Source organism: Diadema setosum, chromosome 22, assembly GCF_964275005.1.
Source record: "Diadema setosum chromosome 22, eeDiaSeto1, whole genome shotgun sequence".
Classification (NCBI taxonomy): Eukaryota; Metazoa; Echinodermata; class Echinoidea; order Diadematoida; family Diadematidae; genus Diadema; species Diadema setosum.
In genome coordinates this window covers 10,098,527-10,116,571 of record NC_092706.1, presented here as the reverse complement: position 1 = coordinate 10,116,571, position 18,045 = coordinate 10,098,527, and the positions used below count along the sequence as shown (strand labels likewise).

The following is an 18,045-nucleotide window of genomic DNA, read 5'->3' as shown; positions in this document are numbered from 1 at the left end:
AGCATCACTCATGGTAGGTAGCACTAACGTAATAGGTCTAATATGTTCAATGTTGTAACGTTAGGCATAAAATTTACCATCCATTAATTTTCCTGTACTGCGCTACCTCTTCAAATTCGCGAGACTGCACCAAAATCACAGAATATACTAACTATACACAGCCCAGTCGCCGCTGTACATACGTAGCGCGACAGGGCTGTACCAACGAAGCTCCAAACACGAAGAGGGTCCAACGATCGCATGCGATCGGATTGAATTTTGATACTTTAGATCATTTTTTTGTCACTTCAAACTCATCTGACGAACAAAATGATAATGAGACTTCATATCTATGCTATGAATATTGAAATTTAGATTTAATAACTTACCTAAAATGATGGTTATATGCAGCATGTGTGAACGGTTCACGAACGGTACATCGTCTTTCACGCCAGGCCATTTACGCATCCGGGAGGTCACATGATCTGAATGCCCTTTCAAAAGGTCGCGCTGTCGACCGTGCTGCTACACCAACACTCAAGCAGCGCATCGCACGCACGCAAAAGATTTCCGCATAGATCAAGGCGCCATTTTGAATTCTGCAACGATGAACCCTGACGGTGTTAGGGAATCCGCCAGAAAGTATCACTTTTTGGTTCCACGGACTTATCACAAGGGCTCTCAATGGACTTACGAACCTTCTGTAATACAAGCATGCACTTAAGGTGAGTAACGTTTGGTAACGTGTACATTGTTTATAAAGAACGTATAAATTTTCATAAGTTTTGTAGTTGTGTTGTGGTTCCCCACTTTGTAGGTGCCCGCTCGTTGGTCAGACGCTGTATTCGCGTAGCGTATTAACAGCGTCTGGTCGGGCTAAGAATATACTAAATTAAATAGCTTATTTCCAGTCACTCACTTAAATTTTATTCTTGAACCAAATCATTTCCCCTGGAAGTGTTGATCATGTTGATAATTGATAAAGTATTTAGGCATATGTTGACTTTCGGTGTCGTCACTCAGAACAGCTTGCTCCTAACTAAACTACCGTACCGGTAAAGCCAGTCTTGGCAAGCGATTGCAGCAAAATAAAATATGCTGCCTGCTCAATCTGAAACTGAAGTTAGCTGTCTAATTTTATGCAACATAAATCTTTCAGGTATTCTGGTAACCCCAGCCCAGGGCACTGTATACATAGTAACCAGCTGACATGGACTAGCTAGTAGTCACTGTTGGGGTCGCTGTTTATACCCTGGGGCGCTTGTTCACACGGTGTCGCTCACATAGTTATACTGTCTCAAAGAGAGTGTCTGAGCACTTCGCGTTCGGGCTGGTTGCAGAATAGGCCAGGGTTGCTAGTGCAATAATGTACACATATTTATTATCATCTTCATGATCAATTATGGCCAAATGAAATACATTACAATGTACATTGTTTGAATGAAGTCTAGGTGAGCTTTTAATGCAATTCATTATGTTGTATGAGATGTGTATTATCTTGAAATACCTACCTATGTACTACTTTTCAGAGACTGGTGATTAGAGTTGACAAAGCAGAATGGTGAACTTTACTGCACTATGTGGCAGCCTCTTTGTGTTGGCTGCAGTGCTGGTGATAAATTCCACTGGCCTAGATGCCCCAGATCAAGCTGCTGACGTCACCAGTTCTGAGGATGAGGAGGAGGCGGAGGAGGAGGTAGACTTTAGCATTCCTGAGTTGGATCCGAGGAACCCCTTCTACACGGGCCGACCCCGCAATGTTCTGGGGACCTACAGGGAACCGACAGTGCATGTGGAGGAGATCGGCCGAGACGCAGAATTCCCCAGCCCCGCAGAGTTCTACAAGAGATTCATCGGACAGTACAGGCCCGTCGTTATGAGAGGAGTGGCTAAGCATTCTCCGGCATACCGGCTGTGGACGGAAGACTACCTCGGGCAAGAGTATGGTGAAGTGACAGTGCGACTGCAGGCAAGGTGTGTAAAAGATTAGCACCCTTTCCCTGGGTGTTCACAGCACTATAGGCCCTACAGGGCCAGCAGCACATTTTTAAAAGTGGAGGGGGATTAGTTTATATTTCTGGTGCCACTTTCAGGTTTAATCAGCTGACAAGCAGAAAAAAACAAGAAGAAGGCCTTCATGCACTTTTCTGCTGCCATATTTTAGGGTTAAACAAAAAAAGAGCTTAACCACTTTATACTGGTGCCGCTTCTGGGTATAAAAAGTGGAGGTTCTCAAGTGATTAGACCAGTATTCCGATGTACTATGCAAAAAAAAAAGTCTTCGTAACCCTATTAACCCTAACTCCGCGGCTGCCCTAGCCCTGCTATAGACAAAATGTACCTGTCACTTTTATTCCAGGCATGGGATTGGGGGGGGGGGGGGGGGGGGGGGTGGGGGGTGGAGGGAAGGTGTCACTCTCAGGCAAATGTGCTACCCTCCCGCATCCAACACCCCAGAAATGGACCCTAAACAGTGCATCACTGCACATCGAATTTGCACCCTTAAATGCCGTCACACCCATAAAACATATTACCCTATAGGATGTTAAGGAGTCACAAGGGACCGTCACATGCGTATTTCATTATGGTACTGAGTATAATACCCTAAATGGTGCCTAAGTAAATAAATGTTTCACACACTATTTGGAAAAAAACCCCACTGAATTATAATGTAGAATTTGGTTTTAAATGGGCAGTATAGTATTGGTTGAGGTGAGGTTTCAGCCTTTTTGCAAGATACTAGAAACCTCTTTGTGAAATGTTAAAGAGCATACAATTCTAAAAAAAAAAAAAAAGAAAGAAAAAAAAAGAAGAAGTGTGCACTCTTTGAGTGCTTTTCTAGCTTAATGTTACTTTGGTAGAGTCATCTCAAGTCCTCCCATTTTCATAACTTTTTTTTTATGCCTCCGCCAACGAAGTGGCCGGAGGCATTATGTTTTCGGGTCGTCCATCCATCCGTCCGTCCATACGTCCGTCCGTCCGTCCGTCCGTACGTACGTACGTCCATCCGTCCTGTTTTGTTTTGGTCGATATCTCAAGAACCGTGTGATGGTTTTGCATCAAACTTGGTATGAGGGTATATCCTTGGGGGATGATACTTTGTGTGGATTTTAGGTCACAGGGTCAAAGGTCAAAGGTCACAGGTTATTTTGTGAAAAAAAAATTGAAATTTCATGTTTTTCTCCATATCTCGCAAATGGTTCAAGGTATCTTCATGGAACTTAGTATATATGCTTGTACCGATGGGCAGTGATTATCTAGGGAAGTTGGGGGTCATGGGTCAAAGGTCAAGATCAACTCCTCAAAATATAACTACTTTCCTTATATTTATGCAGTGCCTGAAGGATTTTTTAAAAACTTGATGTATGCATGTATAACCCAATATATATTCTGTGGGAAGTTTCTTGCCAAAAGGTCAAAGGTCAAAAGGTCAAAGGTCAAGTGAAAGTGCTAAATGGCACTTTTTCCTCCATATCTCAAAAATAACTCAAGGTATTGTCATGAAAGTTACATATTTATGCATGTTCTACCTAACAGTGATTCTCTTTGGAACTGTGGGGTCAAAGGTCTAAGGCCAGGTTTCGATAATACTATTTTACCATTTGATACTGAAATTATACTTTTTCTCAATACCTTGAAAATTACTCAATGCATAAACTTGTAAAAGGGTCAAAAGTTAAGTGAAAATCATCAGTTCCCCCAAATACCTGCACTCTGACGTTTTAATCATTCATCCAATTGAACCTAGTTCTAGGAAAGTGAACATTCAGCACATTTGTGGCAAACCTGTCATTTTAATATTTTGCCAATTGTGTGAAACTGTCATCACACATTTTCAAGACATTGTACTATAGACCTATTAGGAGAACCATGCATTATGGCGGAGGCATACACCAGTCGCTGTAGCGACATTTCTAGTTTTTTTATTCAATGACAGGAATATACCTTGTGAATTTTGAATATTGGTAATTACCATTTCAGTATGTAATCATTCTTGACCTCTGTCCAACATACACTGATAGGAGTGAAGATAGCCCAAAGATTCCAGGTGGCATCGGAGGTCTTGGACGAGACACGTTGGGGAACTTCTTGGGCCGGTACCAGACAGTGGATGGCTACGTAGTATCCCAGCTGCCTGCCGCCATGGAAAAAGACATCGCATTCCCTCCATTTCTGATGTGCGGATCCCTGGCCAATGCAGTCCAGGTGTGTGTAAATGAACTTCATAATACAGTGAAGAGTTGGTGGTTGGGTTAGTTTCTTATTTTTGTCCTAAATTTCAAAATTTATTGTTCTCAAAATATCTCCTTTTTATTAGCTCACTTAAGCCAGAGGCGCAATCATACCGTCGCATTTTTTTCATCACCCTATGTCTATCTTGCGAGGAGTGTAAAGTGTTTGTCGTCTTCATCTTAAAAGTGCAGAGGCATTTCATGCAGCCTTGCCTAGGAGTAAGCATTCTATTTGAGGAAGGGGATCTAAAGTTGTTCAAATCTACCAGTATGACGTGCCCTGCCCCCATGATTGTGGGGAGGGGAAGAGGAAGGTAACACAACATCTAAAAAATAATTACCATTTTCACAAATATTCTTTCTCATAGCCAGTTTTCCTGAGTAATGTAGCCAACTGTTCCTGTACTGTTTTGAACACATGCCAAGTCTGTAGACGAGTATGCCCAACATATTTCTTTTATATTTGTTTTGCTGTTGCACAAAATATCAAAAGTACTTTTGTTCATGTTTTCATTCAAACATAGCCAATAATCTAGGTGGAGGATGCAGCTTTGATCTTTGCTGTCACGCTAAGTGTCTGATGTGGCGAGACTATTGTATTTGCTAAGCGATACATCTGATGCGGCGAGACTACGAACAGTGGAAGCGCGAAGCATCCTCTGCCTATATTCACTCGTCTTTCTTTAGTCGATAATAATAGAAAACAACAACTAAAGCAAGACGAGTGGATATGGGCAGTGGATGCTTCCACTGTTCGTGGTCTCGCCACATCAGACGTATTACTTAGCAAAGACAATAGTCTCGCCACATCAGACGTGTAGCGTAACAACAAAATACAATAGCTGCACCCTCCGCCTAGATTATATGCTAATTCAAACGATGATCATGAAATTCTTTTTAGGAAGTTCGTCTCCTTCTGAGTGCTACGGGTGGAAAGACCCTTCTTCACCATGACGCCTACAGCTCAGTGCACTGTGTCTTCAACGGAACCCAGCAATGGCTCGTGATGGACCCAGGCCAGGTAGGGGTTTTGGCCTCAATGGCTCTCTCTGAATTTTAGCCTCCTCTCCAAAGGGTGAGGAAAGGTACAGTCAAAACCTGTCTATAGCAGCCACCCTTGGGAGATGAAAAAAGTGGCTGTTATATTTCAGGCAGCTGCTATAGACAGGTGATGGCTAAGACAGGTTTGACTGTATTAATTATCATTTTTAGGCTGCCTATCCATCCCCTCTGTCCATGATTGTGTTTTCGAATAAGTAGTTGGAAATGTCATTTCCAGCCATTGCTTTAGCTGGAAATGTTCAGTGGCGATGTAAGTATGTTCACAAGATAGAAATCAATAGACAATGTAATAGACATGATAGTACTGAGAGGTCATACAGCATTTAATTATCTTTTTTTTTCTCAGCCATTGCTTCCACAGCATAAATGTCCGTGCCATAGGTGATAACATATTGTGAGGAGGTGAAATGTCATCTTGTGTGTAAGAATGTTAGAAATAATTGTAGAAATATTTCCTTTGTGCAGAGTGTGCATGTGTCTGCCTCACATTTGAAACAGATTGATTCTCATTCTTCTCCTCTACACGGTCAAAATCATCAACAGGAAGAAAAACTTTACATGTCTGAGAGTTCCCACCACAAATTTGGAGGATACTCTGATGTCAACGTCGACGACGTCAACTTTAATCAGCACCCGCACGTCAAAGAGCTGGAGTTTGCCAAAGTTATCCTTCGGAAGGGGGACTGCATTTACATGCCCAGTGGTGAGAATTATGGCACTTTTTCTTTTTTGTTTTTCTGTATTGTCAAACAATGCATGTATGAGCTTGTGATGGAAGGTGAGGTTTGGGGAGGGGGGAGCACTGTTGCACTGCACCATCAATTTGAATGTCCAAGGTTTGAAGCCCTGCACAGTGCTCTTGCACAACATACTTTATTGATGTAGGGTGTAAAAATGGGTACTTGATGGTAAGAAGGTCAACATCGCTGTGGTTGGATTTGGTATTTGTCGAGCAGAAAGTGGCAGTGTGGCTAGAATGCTTGCCATGCAGTGGATGCAGGTGCACTCAAGCTTTTAAAGGGGAAGGCTAGTAACTGATAAGTGGGAATCAGTGGAAATGCTGGGAGATGATTGTTCCAATCCTTATGGAATTCATTCAAGAGTTCATTGTATATCTATTGTTGTGTGAAAATGATTTGCTTCAGAACGGTCTCATATTCAAGTAATGTGCAGATTAATGCTCCGTCACTGACCAGGGACGCTAACCTGGAAGCATTAAACTGCACATTACTCGAATATCAGACCATTCTGAAGCAAATCATTTTCACACAACAATAGATATATAATGTACTCTTGGATGAATCCCATAAGGATTGGAACAATCATCTCCCAGCATTTCCACTGATTCCCACTGATCAGTTACTAGCCTTCCCCTTTAACTTTGCTTCTTAGCAACCGGACAAATGTTATGTTGTTATGTTGTGAAGAACAATGTGCTGTGGCAGTAAGTCAGTGTACTAAGCTTTTAAAGATGAAATTGATGTCACTGTAATCTGCAAATCCTCTTTGTGACATAAAAAGGAGTCAACATCTCAAATCTTTTAGGAAGAATGGAACACTGACCAAAATATATGTTGTCTCCTCTCAGGTTGCACCCAGCATTTTCAGTCTGATGTGCACTGATGATTTTAGGTAAAGTGGATTCCGATACAAGTAGAACCCTTGTCATTTTGATATAGTTAAACTGAAACATATTCATGTTTTAGTATGATAATTTGAATAGACTCTTCCATGGTTTATTGAGTAAATCAGCACAGTGACTTTTACTATAACCTCTTAAAGGGGATGGCTAGTAACCGATCAGTGGGAATCAGTGGGAATGCTGAGGGATGATTGTTCCAATCCTTGTGGGATTCATTTAAGAGTACATTATATATCCACTGTTGTGTGAAAATTATTTGCTTCAGAACGGTCTCATATTCAAGTAATGTGCAGATTAATGCCCCGTCACTGACCAGGGACGCTTACCTGGAAGCATTAAACTGCACATTACTTGAATATGAGACCATTCTGAAGCAAATAATTTTCACACAAGAATAGATATATAATGTACTCTTAAATGAATCCCACAAGGATTGGAACAATCATCCCTCAGCATTCCCACTGATTCCCACTGATCAGTTACTAGCCATCCCCTTTAACCAAGAAATATTTATTTTGTACTCCTTGCAGGTTATGCGCACCAGATCAGAATGAGAGGGTACATGAACACTGCCATCTCCATCCATTTCTCACACTACATGAACTTTGACCCGGCAGGCTGTGAAGGGTCAAGCAACCTGTTCACCCCCATGAGTCAGGCGTCGGTCATTTGGCGCTATCCAGGCCACGGGGACATTCCCCAGGGTCATTTGGATGTCCACATCTTGCGGTGAGTCCTTGGCATTGTAGGATATATGTCTTAACCCATTGAGGACGTGCTGATTTTGCTACAACACGCGTTTCCCATAGACACTTGCCCGAGCATAGGGACTCGTCCTCGACTGGTCAATGGAACTAGTCCTTATTGTCAATCGTTCTTATATTCTTATGGTAGAAGACTCTATGTCGCATCAATACATATGGTTTCCTAACCCACCCCCATGCAGTGAAGGACTTTTTTTTTTTTAAATCAAGAATTGAGAAAAAAACAGGGACTTTCATGGATCTATTTTACGAATTTCATAAGAAGTGCATGATAGGTTTCTCAATATCTAATGAGGTAAAACATGCATGATTTTCACATAAAGATATACTTTATTTTTGCGAAGAAGGGACTACAATTTTGCGCAGGCTAGCATAGATTACACCACCATTGCGGGGTACGCTACCTGCCTAGCTGCCAGTGCACTGGGATGGCAGCTTGGACGGCAGCTATATACATTAACATTGTGTCTCCCATATCCGGTCAATTCGCTTATCCAGATGAGCGCCAGTCCCGACATGGCCGGATAATCGAAGTCGAACTGTATGTTTGCTTGTTTTCATTCTCCATCAATATAAGATGGCTGGACAGCCCATAGTCAGTTGCACAAGCTGGTCTTCCATGAGGTCCAGTTTTATGTACTTGGGGCACACCATTTTACCAAGTTATTCACCCTGCAAAGAGCAGGGTGAATGAATGAATGCAGCAGGATCATTTACACACATTTATGACTCACACACATGGGGCATCCACTGTATAACATGTAATAATTAGTCAATCATAAGCAAGCAGTGGCCACATGACAATTTAATCTGCTTGCGTTAAAAACAGACAGAGGTATCAATTGTGATAAAATGTGTCAAATACACTCTGGTAGATATTTCATTTTGTGAAGTCTTATTTGTGAAGTCTTAAATTTGACTTGCCTTTTCCAGATCAGAAATAGCTAAAAATGAAAAAAGGAGTATAATGTGAGTTACTACCTGTATATGTGAATATTTTGCGAGCTTTTTGTCTTTGCAAACTTTGCAAATTTAAAACATGCAAAAATTTAAACTCTGATCCTGACATGAATGTGACGTGCACGGATACGTTACTTCGTTCAGAACTGTACTCCACATTCATGAATTTAAATACTCACGAAATTGTCAGGAAGTCCCGATTCGCGAAAAATGAAAACTCACTACATATATGACGTTTATAGTGTACCAACATATGCTCTTTACAAGCATTTTGCATTTATGCAAATGAAATTGTGTCAATGCTATCACAAGTTTTTTTTTTAAGCAAAGCAGTAGTCAATCAAGAGACATTGTTTGATTTACTTATTTTCATCAGCAACACTGTTAGATTTTCTCTCTACTTTGTTTCTGTGCCTTATTGGTCATCGACTAGTGTTCACCAGAGAATCTGTATTCATTGCGTAATATGTACCATTAGACAACTTTTTCTTCAGTTCACTCCCAAGGTAATCAAACTCTTATGCATTTATCCCCACTGGCTATTTGCCTGATACAGGGCTGTCATGAAGACGACAGCTGATGAAACCGATGAAATATCACTGCATGAATTCACAGAAAACTTCATTCAGGTAAGCAATGGAGCACAAATGGCAGGGCCCGCTAGGGAATGATGGTTTTACCATTTGTAGAAATAACTTACCATTTGCATAAATAACTTACCATTTGTAGAAATAACTTAGCAAATAGGGCGATGAGTTGGCTCAGTCGGTAGCAGGTCTGCCTCATGATCCTAGGGGCTCGAGTTCGAACCCGAGTCTGGACTGAGCAATGTTGTGTGTAATCATACCGTCCCCTTTAGCAAGAGGCAAAACACTCTGTCCCTCAGATAGGACATAAAATGGAGGTCACGTGTATGAGAGAGTCACAACTCATGCACGTAAAAGATCCCACTTCATTCATTCATCGCAAAGAGAGAGCAGGGTGTTTAAGCCCGGTGAAGTGGTCCCACCCCACATCCAACTGGACCCCATGGAAGACCAGCTTAGTGTAGTTGAATATGGGCTATGCAGCCATAGTCTCCGATGGAAATGAACAAACAATCAAGGGGGGGGGGGGGGAACATTGATTACATTTTTGCTAATTATGGTAGAAAAGTGGTCCATGACAATTTCCATAGAAAAACAAGGAAATACATAAGAAATTCCAAACACAACAAAATACATAAGAATCTAAATGACTACTGGAAGTTTTTATGATATACATACATGTACAATTGTAGAATTTGTTAGAAACAGACATACAGACCAGAAATAGACTCTTAATGGTTGTAATTAGTGTTTAATAGGCTAAAATGAGATGTTGGCTTAATTTTGTGTATCAATTAATTAATTAAAATTAGAAATTGATAATTTCAAAAAATTTGAAGTCACAACCTTGTAGATTACGACATAGGAGTCGCATGTGCCAAATTTTGGCGCGATCGTGATGCCTGAAATCTGGGGGGGGGGGGGGGGGCACAATTGCTTCTTCCCCCCCCCCCTTTTTTCCTCAAAGCTAGACCTCTATATGTATCACCATCATAGAAATTGTCCCTTGAAGATATGTGAGGCATTTGGGAATTCCAGCTTTCACCAAATTTTTGAGCAGTGTGGTTTGAATCGTCTGATTGAAAAATGTCACCGTACATGTTTGTAAGAAATCAAATTATCAGTTTCGTTAGCAGCTTCCAAATAATTCTCCACTTTCTCTGATATTTTACATCAGACATTCTGTTTCACAGGAGTGTCCCTTGCACCATTCTGATCCTAGACATTGTTTTGCTTCTTAGTTTCCTCTATCTATTCCCCCTTTATCATTTGCCTTTGATTTGAGCATGTTTGTCATGTATTTTGTAGCATGCTGGAACATTTTGTGCAGTGGGACTTGTGACAAAAATTTTCACAAGTGCTTGACTTCTCAATAGAGAGCCACAGCAGCAGAGTGAGAAATTGGCAGGCCGTATACCCTCCATTCAAGTATCAAATTTACTGTATATGCCATACATTTAGAGAGTCTAAATTGTTGTGAATCAGGACTTCCGGACAAGTTTGCGAGTGGTAAAAATTTGAGATTGTGGAGTACAGTGCTGAAATTAGTATGTGCATGTCACGTTCGTGTCGGAATCAGAGGTAATATTTTCACGTTTTTAAATTTGCAAATAACACCTGTTTTATGAAATTCGTGAAAATAAAATCCTCACAAAATAATCGGTGTATACAGTAACCATGTCCCACTGTAAAGATGGTACATGTTGCACATGTGTGTTATAGGAAGAAGTTGTGGCATGTTGTTTTTGCGTGGTCGAAGCGTATACTTTACATTATTTTGTATGTCAATAGCTTTGATATGTATACTCCTTTAATTGGACTCATACTTTATTTATTTATTCAGGGGGAAGTGACAGATGAAGATGTCCTGATCAATCAAAGACTGCAGGTGAGACTAATCAAAGTGCCATGAAAATTGTTATGTATGAACACATGTGTGCTTTTGTGAACAATTTGTTCTCTTATGTTTTGAGACACTGGTATTTAAACAAATATTGTTAAAGTGGATATTTTCGCACGACTAATTTTTACGCTTTGCATGGTAAGAAGAGTTGTGGCATGTTTTTAATTCCGCGCAATCATGACATCAACTACTGGAATGTATGGCAAGCAAAAATATTTGCATGCTTTTATATTCATGCGTTTCTGGTTGCACGAAATGCGTGAAAATTTCAACACCGCGAAAATTTCCACTTTTGCAGTAGTAGAAACTATTACCGAAGATGCAGCACCAAACCTCAGAAGATATGTGTTGTGAAAACTGTCATTTAATTTTCTCTCACCTGTGCAGTTTATGGAGCTGCTAGCGCCATACGTCTCCCGGCCAGGAGTAATAACGGTGGAGGAGCTGGACGGATTATCCATCGACACCCTCAAGAAGCTTATCGAACTCTTTGACCCCCTGGATGCTTCCAACACTGCAGACTTTGAGTACAGCCACATTCAGCCTGATGGAATCTGGTAGGTAGCAGTTGATCTTTTATATCAGTGGACAACTCCTTGTCCTCATTTTTACATCACTGTCATTATTATTATTTATTATTATTATTATTATTATTATTATTATTATTATTATTATTATTATTATTAATATTATTATTATTATTATTATTATTATTATTATTATTAATAATGATATTATTATCATTATTGTTATTATTATTATTATTATTATTATTATTATTATTATTGTTATTATTAGTATTATTTATTTATTTATTTATTTATTTATTAATTTATTCATTTATTTGGCAATTCAACATAATACAAACAGAAAATTATATTACATGGTATAAAGATTGTGGTGATTCTAGATGCATACTACTGGTTGCCAGGGGAGGAAAAGCTGAAATTCTTGGAAGCATTAAATTTTCACAAATTTGGTACGTCACTCTTAACAATACGCAAAAATACAGCCACCTGATGCACTCCTTTCAGTCGTATACTAAGTACATGCACAGTAAAGTGGAGGAGTGTATGGACAGACATTAGTGTACTTACGATAGCCTGGTGTCAATCATAATGACAACATCTCGCAAAAATGTCTGTGACCTCATTTACAAAAATATCTGTATGTTAAAATGAGACAGCAACCTCTTTGGGAAGGGGCCAAAGCAATGATTGTTCCAATTTTAGTGGGCTGCCATAGCAACTTACTGCTCACCACAAGTGCAAAAAAGAGAGAAATGAGGGCTGCAGCAGCCACTCAAAAGATGCCAAAAGTGAAGAGTGCTTGTTTCTGTAGTCTATTTTGGTTTTGGGAAGATTAGTAGTCTGCTTAAAAGAGATGATGAAAGGGAAAAGTGAACATGTTCTTCATCTCCAAAATGATATCTTAGATCAAGTTAATTTTCATCAAGTTAATCATCATTACAGACAAGGGGTAGATACTCGCAGTTGTTACAATATCAAAGGGACTGTACAGTACTGGATGAGGTGGGGATTCATGTTTTGAACATTCCTAAGTGAGATAATGAGAAACCTCTTATGAAATAGGAAAGAGCATGTAATTTTGAGAAAGATTTATTTATTTGATTTTATTTTCATTTATTTGATGAAAATTGGTTTTCAAATGGCTGAGATATAAAAAAAAAGTGATAATAATAAAAGGGGACGGGCCACGCCTTTTATTAGGATCTCTTTGTTTCACCATGTTTTTGGATATCTAAGCCATTTCAAAACCGATTTTCATCAAATAAACTTTTGATACCCCTTAGAATTGCATGCTCTTTGACATCTTATAGAGTGGTTTCTGAATATCTCGCAAAATGTTAAAAGCTAAATCCTCACCTCAACCAGAACTGTACACACCCTTTAACCCTATAAAGCCCAAAGGAGGGGGGGGGGGGGGGGGGGGGGGCACATTGTGCCCCCCTACCAGATTTTCATTTGCCACTCCTTCGCCCTTAATCAGATTTCAACCAAATTTGGTGACTTTTCCTAAAATCTTATTGCGAACATTTTGATATATAACTTAGCTATATTTGACGTTGCTGGTTGCCATGGCAACCATAAACTGACAACCATGTAAGTCAGATTCTGCATCTTTTTTCTGTTCCCATTTCATTTAACAGCATTACAGTGTATGAAATGGGTGTTTCTTGGCTGAACTATGTTGAATGAGTAAAATTTGAAGTAATTATGGTCCTAGAAAGTTTTTCTTATTATTTCTTTTGTGTTTATGTGACAAAGGCATAAAACAATAGATATAATAGAGATAATTAAAAATGATAATATTTTGTTAAGATTGCCCTTCCATTTTGTGTTATTTTGATTCATTCACCCAAGTTATGCCTCTAATATCATTAGTTTAACATACTATCAATTTGCAATCTCAAAATTCCACTGTTATGCAAATATGAAATGTCATAGCTATAGTACCCATCCCAAACATTTCATCTCAGGTCTCATAAGGTATTATTATGTTGACATGAATAGTTCCCCCATGGGGTGACCTTGAGAAATTTCAACCATAACATATAATAAGATTCCACTTGCTTATCATTTGTGACAAATATGAAGATGATTGGTCTATAGTAAAACATATATAATGGGGATAAAGAAATTATACAGACAAATCATGTTTTTAGCATATTTCCTATGTATTTCTTTATATTTTGGTAAATAGCGCCCTCCATGGGTGACCTTGAGAAAATTCAAATGTACGGTCATGTAGAGTACGAGTTACTCTACCCACGTGCCTAATATGACGATGATACATCAAATAATAAAAAAGTTATGTAGGGGGGTGGGGGCACAATGTGCCCCCCCCCCCCCCCCCCTTGGGCCTGCGAGGGGTCAAAATAGCTTGGGCTTAATAGGGTTAACTGTGATCCTTGTGGTCTCACCCCATCTGACCTCAGAACAGTTAATTAATTGAAGAAGAATTCAACCCTGAATGGATATAAATGTGTTAATTCTGTCGTGTGAGTCGATTAACAGTGTACATGTCATTTAGAGGATTTCCTTGAGTCTCCATGGATTCAACTTAGGTGAGATCAATTGTATCTTTACACTGAAAATGAAACAGTTTTACTCTTTCTGTTTTGAAGACAGAGAGAGAGAGAGAGAGCTCTAGCCTTTATCAGGGGAGTCGTGTGTAACATTTTCACAACTTTGGATTCATGATGTGCTCTGGAAGCTGAGAGGAGCATCGGACAGCTATGTCTGCTCTGCCCTGCCCCCAGTCATTAATATACAAATAATGACTGCTATGAGGGGCACAGTTAAAATTATGGGCCCAAGGTGATGTGAAAACCGTAACTATGCCCGAAGCGAAGCTGAGGGCATGGTTATGGTTTTCACATCACCGAGGGCCTACATAATTTTAACTGTGCCCCGAATATCAAGCAGTCATTATTTGTTTTATATACCGAAAATATAGATTCCGAAATATAGATACCGAAAATATAGATTCTAGTCTCTTTTATAGCACTCATAATCAATGCTGATCGACAGCGCGGCGGTCGTATCATTGGTGCGTACATGAGTGATCATCTATATGACAATGTGTACATACAGTGTACGGGGTTGCGACTGTCTCCAAACGTATTTACAGGGCACAGTGACCGCTAGTCTCTTTTACAGCACGCTGATCGAATGCGCGGCGGTCGTATCATTGGTGCGTACATATGAGCGATCTATGTGTATGGGGTTGCGACTGTCTCCAAACCTATTTACAGGGCACAGTTGATTTACTGTGCCACGGTGCCGGGCACAGTAGATCAAAAATGGGGCACAGCTATTTTCGTGACTCCGCTTTTAACCAATCAGATGAGAGGATTCTATATATGAGGTATATAATGTTTGTTGTATCTTTGTTCTGCTTTTCTTTCTTTCTCCTATACCTCCGTGTTTCCATTACCCTCTAGGAGATGATGTAGATAACCCTTTGAACACAATAACAACATTTGCCATATCATATACCCTCTATGGAATTACAATACTTTGAAGTCAACGGGTTAAGTCTTTCTAGGTTTTGAGGAGTCCCTAGGGATAAAGCTTACCATTTCTTAACTCTTTCTCTTCTAGGAGTGCAATATCAATGCTCAGGGGTGCAAACCCCACCCAGTCTTTTTCGAGAAGGGACTTTATCAAGATCTACACCATCTATCTCGGAGGAACAGAGACGGTTGCTAGCGAGGCAAGGCGGGTTGTTTCATGTTTTCTTTCTGTGAAGAGATTGACAATAACAACAACAGCAAAAAATAGTGATATGTCACAAGTAACCGAATGCAAAATCTTTTCTCTGACATTATCAACACTTCTCTGTTCCTTTATTTCATCAAGGCAGGAAACTTATGAAAATGCACACATTGGCATCAGAACACAGTTAGAAACAAATCAATCAAATCATACATACAGTAAAATATAATAAATAAAATAATTAAAAATATGTACAGAGGTCTAGAGGTACAGGTATACGCTGTGGTAGACAGCAGCTAGAAACAAAGTGACCCTTAAACTATATTTCATGAAGATAAACTTGTGTAAAGTAAAAAAAGGGACATGACAAAGACAAATTAAAATGTACATTTACAAGAAAACAGAATATAGGATGTCACATGACATGAGGGATAGAGCAATAATACTGTTGATATCAATTGAAGAGTTTAGATATAATGGTTGGGAAGATTTTTTTTTCATAACAAGAATTATATTTATTCAAAGATGAATTACATATTACATGTGGTAGAGAATAACATAAGGTATGTTTTTATGAATAATAAATTATTCATGAAATGAAATGCAAGGTAGAGGTATGTGAGAATTACCAATGAATTGTGTACTATTAGTGTGCTTTATTTGTGAATTTGATTATTAAATTTAACAATTCTAAAAGGTCTTTGGTAATAATAGATTTTGAAGATACATAGAAATTCCAGTTTGGTATTTATGCTGATCATTCAGTCATGATATCTTTGGAGATGAAAAAAAAAAAGATAGGATATGGGTAAGCTAAGAGTCAGAAAGAATTCATAGTGAACATTTTTTAAGCAAGAAAAGTCTTTCAATATGAAATCCATGAGCATTGCACCAGATGGTGATTCCATATTACAAGTGGGGTAAAATTCTTGCATTATGAATTGATTTCAGAACAGACTTCTAGAGACAATTCATTTTGGACTTTAAGACAATTCATTTTGGACTTTAAGACATTAAGCCAATCTTTTTTGATTTTGATACAAACAAAATTAATATGATTTGACCAATTTAATTCATTGTCTACATTTACTTCTAGAAATTTGAGAGAAGAGACCTCTGTTTGATTTTGGAATAACACATATCAATAGATGCGGCATCACTAGGCGTTTTCACATCAGCCTGATAAAAATCCAAGCTCGAGATATTTTTCGCGATCGCAAATTGGCGCGCTATTTCATTTCCTATTCACATCAGCCCGAACATCATCAGATAGCGTGCTAGTTCGCATTAATTATCCTGTTATTTTGGAAATTTCCCGAGTTGGACTCGAGAAATTTTCTCAATCAATTAGCGCGCTAATTTGTATTCACATTATCAAATAGGGCATTATATCATGATCGGGTTAATTCCTCAAGTCAGAAAATAGCGCGCTATTTCAAAACATCGGGCTGATGTGAAAACGCCTACTGTTGCATAAGTTCTCTAATTTAATCAAATAGTCAATTAATTTGTGTATGATGTCTACCACGTTACATCACATCTTGTGATATTAGCTCTGTAATTACTCATGTTATTGCAGTTATGAAGCAGATGCTTGATTAGTCGCCACGTGCATTTTGTTCGGTATATCTTTACTGTTGTTTCTGTGCACTAGAGTGCATGCATCATGTAGAGAAGGGCTTTGTGTATTTCATACTCTCTGCTTTTGTGAACCAGATTCTATCAGTACTCGACCCAGACGGCGCGGACCAGATTACGGGACGGATGGTGATGACAAACGGCGACAGGGCCTTTGCCAAGTTCGGCCAGCGTGCCCCGCGAGACTCTACGATCGAACGCCTCTGGTACAAACAGTTTGCATACCACGACCTCTTCAGGAAATACAGTGTCCCCCACTCTGTGGAGGAAGCGATAGAAGAGCCGAGTTTTACGGAGGAAAATACCAGCTTTGAAGACAGACATGATGAATTATGAAGTTGGATAATATTATGCAGCACCTTGTCGCAGATCTTTGGAGTACTACAGTGTATTGCCAAACTAAAATTGCTACTCTGTATTCTAAAATTATGTTTCTTGGAGGTCAGAGATTATAAAGTAGAGAGGTGAAGATGTGCTATGACCTTTATCAGTTGTCCTCCTCTTAACAGATATATTTGGAAGATCGCACATGCTGATCTACATTTTAACAAACATGTCGGAAAAAAGGAACCAGTGGGAATTGGTGCTGTCATCTCCCCCAGAGCCTGGGTATTTGTTCCAAGTTCATCATGTCACCGTGTCACTGCAGTAAGCTGTCAACCAGGGACAGCCTGGTGGTTAGTGTTGCTCCCCGGAAAGCAGTAGATTTAACAGGATCAATTCCTGCTGATTCCTTTTTCCGACATTTTTGCTGAATAGAGATTAGCAGTTGTGATCCTATGAATACATTTGTACAGAGGGAGACAAATTGATACAGGCCATATAGCGCATCCTGTTTCTTGTTGGCATGCCATGATTATAGAAACCATTGTGTGTAAATTTAGTATTTCATCAATTCATCACTGCCCAGGTTTACAGGTAGAGTAGTCTTCCTTTTGTCTTTCTGTTCTTTCTTGAAGGGTTCAGGGTTGTTTGTAGAGCTGTGCTGTTGTTTGTGAAACACCAGTATGTAGATATGATAGTCTGTACAGTAAGTG

General features: G+C 39.4%; 1 protein-coding gene across 1 annotated transcript; it reads left to right on the top strand.

Annotated features, from left to right (window-relative positions):
* The first annotated feature begins 1,537 nt into the window (after positions 1–1,537).
* Positions 1,538–17,490, top strand: LOC140245631 (uncharacterized). Its single transcript, XM_072325194.1, has 10 exons — positions 1,538–1,953; positions 4,002–4,185; positions 5,113–5,232; positions 5,817–5,976; positions 7,446–7,644; positions 9,196–9,268; positions 11,070–11,114; positions 11,517–11,686; positions 15,257–15,368; positions 17,087–17,490. Exons 1-10 carry the CDS (start codon positions 1,538–1,540, stop codon positions 17,342–17,344), a joined length of 1,737 nt encoding a protein of 578 aa, XP_072181295.1. The 3' UTR covers positions 17,345–17,490.
* The last annotated feature ends 555 nt before the right edge of the window (positions 17,491–18,045 follow it).